We start from the raw sequence: 10,525 nt of genomic DNA on the forward strand, positions 1-10,525 counted from the left end.
TATGAGAGTTCGGAAGGTAGTCTCGGTAACCCTTTTGCTCGTGACCGCAAACCAAAACAGAGGCATCACGGCAAAATAGGGGAACGAGAGCGTGAAGATAGTAGGTGGGAGTCGGGTTTTAAACTCGATATATCAGAGTTCCATGGGAGCATTTGTGGGGATGAGCTGTTAGATTGGCTCACCGCTGTGGATGAGATCATGGAGTCCAACACGTCCCAGAGGAAAGAAAAGTCGCCTTGGTGGCCACCAAATTCCGAAGAAGAGCAGCATCATGGTGGACACAGTTGAAGTCAACACGGTCCCGTAATGTCAAGTCGAAGATTGAGTCGTGGTATAAGCTACAGAAACATCTCAAGTCCTCTTTTCTTCCACAGAATTATGAACGTACCATGTACAATCGGTTACAAAATCTGAAACAGGGTTCTCGCACAGTCGACGACTACGCAGATGAATTCTTCTTGCTAATCACGAGGAATGAGGTTTTTGATAGTGAACTTCAGTTGGTTTCTCGTTTCATCGGTGGTTTGCGACCTCAACTCCAGAATTCGTTGAATCAATTTGATCCTACAACCATTGCTGAAGCCCATCGAAGAGTTGTTGCTTTCGAACAACAGTTCAAAGCGAATACATCTTGGAATCCGGCCAGTCGCACTCGCAGCTTTGGAGGTATCAACGGAGATAATGTGAAAACCCAACCTCTGGGAAAAGAAGTGGAAGGTGCAGGCAGCTCGAACACTGCACCACCGGAGGCTCCTAATCTGTGCCGTTCCACACGACCTAATGCTTTGCGATGTTTCACTTGTGGTGAACAGGGGCATCTCATGACCGCTTGTCCTCAGAAGACTCGTCGTGGCTTGTTGATGGACGAAGTCGTATGGGACGATGAAGGTGTCGAGCAGGGGGACGAAGGTGACGTCTTGGAAGAGGATCATCATACGGGAGACAGAGGAGCTTTACTTGTTGCACGAGTTTGCTTGGCACCTACGGTGTGTGAGGATCCGTGGCTACGTACAAACATTTTCCAATCGGCCTGCACCATTAAAGGCAAGGTTTGTCGCTTTTTCGTTGACTCTGGTAGTAGTCGTAATGTGGTGTCTGAGGAGGCGGTAAAGAAGTTAGGGCTGCAACGAGAGGTTCACCCGATACCATACAAGCTCATGTGGCTCAATAAAGGGATAGATATTCGTATCTCCCAACGGGCTTTGGTCCCTTTTGTCCATTTTGCAAGTACTACAAGGATAAGTTGTTTTGTGACATTGTGCCAATGGATGTTGGACATGTTATTTTGGGGCGTCCCTGTCAGTACGATCATGAGGTGTCACATAACGGGAAGACTAATGTTTATAGTTTTGTCTTTGATAACAGACGCATTGTGTTGTTACCAAACCCGGATCCGCCTTTGTTACCAGCTAGTACGCCGGGAAAAGATGGTGTCGGCAAAGAGGTAGTAGTTTCGCTAGGGGATAAGGTGTTGTTTTTTCCTTTAACTGCGTTTGTGGAAGAGTTCAAGGACACGGGTTTTGCGGTCGTGTTACTGTCGGCTGGCAGTACTCCGAGCATTGTCACACCGTTAGCACCATGGGTAGAAGATTTGTTACAGGAATTTTCGGATGTCTTCCATCTGAACTTCCTCAGGGGCTTCCTCCTCTACGAGATTTACAATATCAGATTGATTTCTCTCCTGGAGCAGATCTCCCTAACAGACCACATTACCGAATGAGCCCGCAGGAGCATGAAGAGCTACGAAGACAGGTTGAAGATCTTGTCGCTAAAGGGCATGTGCGTGAGAGTTTAAGTCCGTGCGCGGTCCCTGCACTCCTTATTCCTAAGAAGGACGGTTCATGGCGAATGTGCATAGACAGTCGTGCTATCAACAAGATAACCATTCGTTATCGGTTCCCTATTCCACGACTAGATGATTTTCTGGATCAAATTGGGACTGCTACAATTTTTTTGAAGCTAGATTTAAAGAGTGGTTACCATCAAATTCGTATTCGTCCTGGTGATGAGTGGAAAATGGCTTTTAAGACGCGGGAAGGACTATTTGAATGGTTGGTAATGCCCTTTGGTCTCTCTAATGCACCAAGTACTTTTATGCGGGTGATGAATCAAGCATTGCGTCCTTTTATTGGTAAGTCTGTGGTTGTATACTTTGACGACATATTGATTTTTAGCTCGTCGGTAACAGCTCATCAAGATCATCTTCGTCAAGAAAGTTATTTTGTGGCAAGACAAAAGTGTGAGTTGGGAGTCACTAGTGTGTTGTTCCTTGGTTATGTAGTTTCGTCGAATGGTCTCTCCATGGACGTGAGCAAGGTCGAGACCATTAAATCTTGGCCGGTGCCAAAGAATGTTACAAAGGTGCATAGTTTTCATGGCTTGGCGTCGTTTTATAGACGTTTTGTTCCTCATTTTAGTTCTATTATGGCTCCTTTGACGGATTGTATGAGAGACGGCAAGTTTGTTTGGTCGGTAGAAGCTCAAGACGCCTTTGATTTAGTGAAGCATAAGTTAACATCTGCACCTATTTTGGTCCTTCCGGACTTTGAACTACCCTTTGAACTCCACTGTGATGCTTCGAAACTTGGTATTGGTGCGGTTCTTAGCCAACAGTCTCGTCCAGTGGCTTATTTTAGTGAGAAACTGTCGGGAGCCCGGAGTCGCTATAGTACCTACGATGTTGAATTCTATGTTGTGGTTCAAGCAATATAACATTGGCGGCATTATCTTGTGCATCGAGAGTTTGTGTTGTTTACGGATCATGATGCTCTTAAGCACCTTGACTGTCAGGTCAAAGTCTCTGCACGTCATGCATCATGGATTTCTTATTTGCAACAGTTTACATTCTCCATACGTCAGAAAGCCGGAAAATTGAATCACGTCGCAAATGCTTTAAGTCGCCGTCACACTTTGTTGACGACAATGCATGTTGTTGTGCCGGGTTTTGCTTCCTTCACAGAGCTTTATGTGACTGACCCTTTCTTTAGTTCCATCTTGGCAGACGTAACCAACGGGTCACGTACTGATTTTACTCTCACTGATGGGTTCCTTTTTCGAGGGGTGCAATTTGTGTTCCCGATTGTAGTTTGCGACTTAAGATGATTGAAGAACTGCATTCGGAGGGTCATGTCGGACGTGATAGAACGTTACAATTGGTTTCTGCTTCTTATTATTGGCCTTCACTAAGACGGAATGTGGAGAGATGTGTTGAACGTTGTCGTGCTTGTCAATTGGCCAAAGGTACAACGTCCAATGCTGTTTTATATCTTCCTCTTCCTATTCCTACAAAACCTTGGACAGATGTGAGTATGGATTTCATCCTTGGAATTCCACGGACACAGAAGGAAAACGATTCAATCTTTGTGGTTGTTGATCGTTTTTCGAAAATGGCTCATTTTGTGTCTTGCAAGAAGACGACGGATGTGGTGCGAGTAGCACAGCTTTTTTTCAGGATATTTATCGTTTGCATGAGCTTCCTACGTCTATTGTCTCTGATAGGGATACGAGATTTTTAAGCCATTTTTGGAGGTCACTTTGGAAACTGCTTCATACGAGTCTGGACATGAGTACCGCTTATCATCCTCAAACATATGGTCAAACGGAAGTGACCAATTGTGCTTTGGGTAATATGTTGCGAAGTCTCGTAAGGTGACAACCTACGGACGTGGGAATCACGTTTGTGTCAGGCAGAATTTGCGCATAACCATACGACTAACCACAGTTCCGGTTTCAGTCCTTTTGAGGTTGTGTATAGTTTGCTTCCACGAGGTCCTTTGGAGTTGTTGGCAGTGCCTGACCTGCGTCGCTTTCATGGTCGTGTTGTGGATTTTGTTGACGCATTGAAGGAGACACATCAACAAGCTTGTAATCAGCTTGAGTTGTCGGCTCGGCATTACAAAGACAAGGCGGATGCTAAAAGGTGGGAGCTAGTTTTTCAACCGGGTGATAAGGTGTGGGTGGTGCTAATTCGAGACCGGATGCCTGCTCTTGAATACAATCAGCTTCGTTCACGAAATATTGGTCCTGTTGAAGTTCTCGAGCGTATCAATGACAATGCTTATCGTTTGCTCTTGCCATCGCATATGAAGACATCCAACGTATTCAATGTCAAGTTTCTGTCTAAATTTCGGGGTGACAACAAGGATCCAGATTCAGAGACGAATCTTTTCAAACCCAGAGGGACCTGATGCAGCGTGTCTTTACCTTTCCTTTTCTTTTTTAAACATGTTGGGCTTTGGTTTTATGGTTCTCTTTACTTGGGCTTTACGTTTGTTTCTTTAAAAGCTATAAGACGGTTTAACTTAGGGTTTCTTGTTTTGTATAAGTAGCCTCTCAATCTTATTGAAGAGGACATCTCTTGATTGAATAATATTTCAGAGCTTTAAGCTTATCTTTCTCTTGTTTATCGGGTATTCTCTTGAATCAACGATCTACAAATTCGTCTCTCGTTGATATTCTTTGAATCAACGACATCAAAACAACCCCTTTGTTCGATCATTCACAAGAATCAACGAGCATAAGGTTTTCTATCGGTTACGCTGCGCCACTAAGTTAGTTTATTATGTGCGTCAGTGCATCACGGCAGTTTAAAAATGCAAGTTGATCTCAATATAAACTAAAATAAATAAATAAATTCATAAGAGCCTATATATAAAATCAATACAAATATATATATATATATACATATATATATATTATAGTTGATCTCAGATATTTTAAAATCGTAGGAGATTTGGCTGACAGCTTACAAAAGGAGATCTCATGAAATTTACAAATTGTCCTACAAGAAAATTCACATTTACTTATCTTTCTTTGAGAAAAAACATAGGCAAAACATTGGAAACATAGGCGATTTGAAAGAAATCTAATTTCCCAGTACTTCATAGCAAAACAAAGATAACAATTTTTGATAAGAGGGAGATCTAAGTTGAGAGCTATTTTTCCAGAGATATTTGAAACATGATCGAAGTTTGGGTTTTATCTAATAGGATGTGATAGTTTCAAGGAAAAAATGTAATGTTAATCCTAAAAAATAAATACAATTTTGGGCATTATGAAATTATGAAGAGAATTTGTTAGGAAAACCCTTTTTGATATATTTCTTTTCAAAAATATCCTCTTTTTTGGCTATTTTCATTTTCGCATGCTTTACTTTTTAATGACAATTTTAACCTTACATGAAAAATATTTTAATCAATAAAATAAAAAACAAAATTTTCGTGCCAAAAATTTTCAAAAAAAAATTTCCGCCAAAAAATTGTCCGCTAGAACAAATTTACAAAGCTTTTATAAGGTTTTAAACAAATTAAAAACCTTATAAAAACATTATAAAATTTTTTAAAAACTTTGTAAATGCCTTAATAACCTTATAAAAAAATTTAAAAAACCATTATTGTAAAAGCGTTTACAAATTTTTTATAAGGTTTTTAAAAAGTTTTTTAAAACGTTTACAAAGTTTTTATAAGGTATAAATTTCAAAATTTCAGCGGGAAAAATTTACAGATTTTGGCGGAAAAACATTATTTTTGGCGATATATTCTTGCTGTTACTCAAAAAAAGAGAAATTTGGTCATTTTGTAAATAAAAATAAATAGGTTTAAAAATGGTCAATATGAAAGAATATTTTTAAAAGTGGACATATAAAATGGGGTATTTTTGAAAATACTCTCATCATAAATTAGTGTGATTATTAAATTTTGTGTCTCGCATACATATATAGAGATATAACAGTAAAAGAACAAAAATTGTGAAGCTTGACTTTCAAAAAATTCTCCAACGTCTTCTAACTCGCCCAGCTACAAGTTACACGGCCTGATCTTTAAATTTGTCGGCAACGAAATTAAAACAACATATATGAAAAATCTTATGTAGTGTAGTGATCATTATAAGTTTGTGTGAATGTTTATATAATATACAATATGCTGCAAATTGTCAATAAAAGAGAATTGGTTTATTGTAGTGATATATGTACGATCACACGAATTGAATAGTTTTTGCCCTTAGCGATTAATTTTTTTGGAGTGTTATAGTCGATCCCCTACTACACGTGTCAGCCCTTGGGTGTCCAATTCTAATGTAAAAATTTATATTAAAAAAATTCATTGAAGTATCTATCAATTTTTTATTTTTTTTTAATTATGTGTAAACTAAATGTTTGAAATGGTATTATATAAAACCTAACAGGTGGACGCGACAAAGCATTAACTTTATAGGTATCGAATCATGCACGTCGGCATGCATGCATCTGGCTCATACGATGTCAAACAAACATTCGAGTACGTAATGATTGGCACCGATGTCCAAGATAGCATGATTACTTCACCGCCGGAAATGGCATACCTAATACTAAACTATTAAAATCAGACATTCAGAAAACTCCGAACTCATTCCAAAGACCGCATCCCGTATAACCAGAAACGTCAGATTAGGGTTTATAACACCTTCTCGCGTAAAACATAACTCCTCAACAAATCACATTGAAGTTTTCTTACTAGAGTGATGGAAAATGCTAGGGATAAGACATGTTTTCTAACTAAAACAAATCCTTCGATACATGGCCGAATCATCTACGTACTATATGCTCTGTGGTAATCTTGATTCAAACACAAGTGTCCATCCGACCTTTTTGAAAGAATAACTTTGTCAGTTCGGTGGATCTATTCCGTTTCAAACAAATTGTCTATTTGTTTTATATTACAAAAATTGTATATTTGTTCTCATATAAAATTTGGTATAGTAGAAATTAAATTATCCAATAGAATATACTAAATAATTTTTTTTATGTTATAACAATGTAATTATATATACATATAATATATTTTCGTGTTTTATTTGCATTTAAATTGGTAACTAAGAAGAAGCAGATTGACATTGTATTCGATATTCAAAGCACCACATGTACTGTACAACACATGACTAATTTTGCAAATCGTTTTCTTCTGTCGTTTCTGGTGTCCTTTTTTTTATTTTCTATTCTTTCTGTCGTTTCTAGTGTTATGGATAGAAAATGTCTTTTGNTTTTTTTTTTTTTTTTTGTCAACAATATAATTTTTAACCGAAAAAATGATATTTTTTATATGTAAAACAATCTATTTATACGGATAAGTAATTAATGTACATTTTAACTTAAGTAACTATTAAAAAGGTCTTTGTCAAGTCAAATACATGGGACTTGCAAGATGAATCAATGATTGAAAACGTTGTTAGATTTTATCCTTAGAAGTCTAACTGGTAGGTAAGAGAAGAGAAATAACCAATTTTAGTAGAAAAACAAAGTAAGATATAATTGAACATATTGATTCAATCTTAATAAAATATCTAGATCTTATGCATGTCTCCTCCACCACAATATATTGTTTCTTAGGATTTGATTGAAAGAGCATATGAAGGAGCATTTTTATTTTTATATATATATCATCCTATCAACATTTATTAAGAGCACATATGAGAGGGCATTTAGAAATTGCATATGCTATCATATACTCTCTTCTTCTATGCTTTCACAGCATTTATCAATCATTTACTTCTAAAGTATTAATACAATAAAACTTCTATAAATTAATATTTTTGCCGATTTTGAGTAGGAACAGGATAAAAATAACAAAATTCTACAATATAATAATTTGTTAGAAATTCTCATGTAAATATGGTCCCAATAATATCATAAAATAGTAATTATATATATATATTTATATGCTGATATAATTAATAATGTATGCTTTAAAATTTTCAATTTTTTCCTAGAGCTCATATTTATAAAATAATTGTTATGTTGCAGTATTTTTTAAATTATAATGAAATAAAATACTCTATTAAATGTCATTTAAATAGCTAAAATTTTTATAAAGTTTTCAAATTTTTTATATGCATCATTTACATTTTTATAATTTTATAGGATATTAAAATACAATAATTGATATTTTTATTCATTAATTTGAATTTCTATATGTCATGTTTTTTTTTCTCAAAAAGGTGAATTCATACAAAACAGAGCTTAAAAAGTTACAAAGCATAGATAGATATTGGTTTCATGAATTTTTCAAGGAGGTATAAGTCTTTGGGAGGTGTAACATCCACGAACTAGAATCCCGGTTTAGAGGATGCATCAGTCGATGCAAGGATCGGTTTTCGTGAATGAGTTTAAGTTAAACGTTGCGTTTTGGAGTTAGGAAAGCACTGGAATCGCTTATAAAAGCGGAAACTCGAGGGTTTGGTCGAGTTTGGCCGTTTCTGGAGAAAAAGAAAGAGAGAAGGAAGTTTCTGAGTGTTCTTGAGAGTTCTTGGTGTTTTGAGGCTGTTTTTGTAGAGATCTGTAGCTGGGAACGTTTTAGGAGCTTCCTAGGAGTGTAGATCTTCTTGTTTGCGGTTCAGAATCTTCTTTGCAAAGGTGAGAGCATGACCATGGCTTATCTAAGCTTGAGATTTTCTCTGATCTGCTTGTTTATGTGTTTATTTGGCTTGTTAGAATGTTGTTGACTCGCATGAGGCTTTGGGAAGCTTTTTGTGGCTTTATTTTGTGTTTTTTTGGTGGTTTAGGGACGGAGATCTGGCGAGAAGCTTCAGGGAAAAACGATGCTCGGCATGTGCGTCGGTCGATGCACTTTGTGTGTCGGTCTATGCAATGCGAGGACGACGTGGTTTGACCTAGGAGCATCGGTCGATGTCATATGGAGGAATTGGTCGATGAAACTAAGGATTTCGTGCAATGGCAGCATGTGTCGGTCGATGCATTGTGAGTGTCGGTCGATGAAAGTGGACCTTTCATCGGTCGATGTGTACCCAGTTGGTGTCGGTCGATGCATGGGTTGGTGTCGGTCGATTCCATTGTCTTGTTTGTGGTTTGGTTATTGATTTTTGATTGATGGTAAAAGATATCTCAATTGCTTGTGTGTATAGCCCAATAGATGGAATGATTGTCTCACTAATTGTTTATAAAATACTCACGTATCTCATATGTGTTGTGGTGCAGGTAAAGGCAAAGTGTGATCATGTAATCAAGACGATGAAGAGGAGGATGTTCTAGTGTCTTGTTGATTGTGGTCTAACTTCTGTTAGGTTGATAGAGATGAGTTATTAGAGCATTGCTAGGTGGCTGGTTTAATGTGTTACCTTGTTGTAGCTGGATTATTAGTGATATTGGTTTATTGAATTATTCTTATTATTATTATTATTTTAAAATAAAAAAACGGGTTGGGTCGTTTCAGGAAGCTAACAAAACTTGAAAGATCTGTTGGGACCGAGGTGGAAGTACTTCTGAAGACATGCTTCGCAAGTTCCTTGATCAGCAAGTCATCAATGATGGCTCTTGCAAAATATGCATCCGAACTTTGATAAAAGTGGTACAATAGGAAACTGAGGGATAAGGTTCTCGCCAACAAGAGAAAGTTCAAGACCTTTTGATCAAGGATTGCTACAGATTCTAGCGCGATTCTCCTAACAGGTGGTGAAGTGACCGAGACTCGTAAATGGTAAATGCAATGATGTAATAGAGCAGGTGTGTCCTCTTTTGCAGGAAGCCCATTGACCATGGAGGTCAACAAGTCCCACACAAAGCTTGTAGCCGTGAATGCATTGTCGCAGAAGGACTAACCCAAACTTAAACACTAATGGCGGTTGAAAGGGATAAAGGGATAAGATTTTTCTAAGTTTAAACCTAGTAACATAGCAGGTGGGTCTTTCCTCACATGAATCTCATAGGTATGGAGGTTAAGGAGTCCCAGACAAAGCTTGTCTTCATGGATCATTCCAAAACTTTTGGATTTTGAGAAAACCAACCAAAATGTGTTACCAATTAAAAATTTAGTGAAGAAGAGAAATAAATCTAAAAAAAATGAGGATTTTGCCCAAAAAACAAAGAAAAATATGAAGATAAGAAACAGACCTTGACGAGGGTTGATTTGGCTGTTGTCTAGGATATGAAGTTATGCTTATGTAACAAGTGTACTAAACAATCGTTTAAGACTATCAAATTTATTTTATGTTTTTAAAAATCACCAAATTATTCATTTTAATGATAATAGATATATTTTTAGAATCATAAATTTGTTTAAACTATTTAGCATAAGTTTAAACCAACATTTAAATTTTTTTGAATAGTAGATAGAAAAATGCCACAATATGTCCCAAAAAAAAAATGCCACAATATTTTTTTGATTCGTTCCAGCATTTTGGATGGACCGGTCTTGGTAAGTGAGGCAGATGCAACATAAATATTTAAGGGTGAATGTCATGAAAACCCACTTTGGGTGTGAGTTCTGTCACAAAAACCCACTTTCCACTCATGATATACTTTCCCAAGTTTTTTGCTTATGTGTCCACTTTCCTTTTACATTTTTGCCCTTACTAACAACTTACTTCTCTTTCTCTCCTTCTTTTCTCTATTTTTCTCTTCTTTTTTGTTGTTAACACTTTAACAAAGTAAAATATATTTATTTGTTATCAGAAAACAAATTTTCTATTTATTTATATAAAATATGTTATGATTATATATTTTCTACATTTTAAGATACATATTGCTATATTTTTT

At 36.8% G+C, this 10,525-nt stretch overlaps 1 protein-coding gene across 1 annotated transcript; it reads left to right on the forward strand.

The window, feature by feature from the left end:
• On the forward strand, positions 390-4,187 carry LOC104698758. Its single transcript, XM_010414154.1, has 7 exons — positions 390-1,205; positions 1,304-1,582; positions 1,636-2,697; positions 2,791-3,014; positions 3,086-3,425; positions 3,499-3,623; positions 3,722-4,187. Exons 1-7 carry the CDS (start codon positions 390-392, stop codon positions 4,185-4,187), a joined length of 3,312 nt encoding a protein of 1,103 aa, XP_010412456.1.

The sequence above is a fragment of the Camelina sativa genome, chromosome 6 (genome assembly GCF_000633955.1).
Source record: "Camelina sativa cultivar DH55 chromosome 6, Cs, whole genome shotgun sequence".
In the NCBI taxonomy this organism is placed as follows: domain Eukaryota; kingdom Viridiplantae; phylum Streptophyta; class Magnoliopsida; order Brassicales; family Brassicaceae; genus Camelina; species Camelina sativa.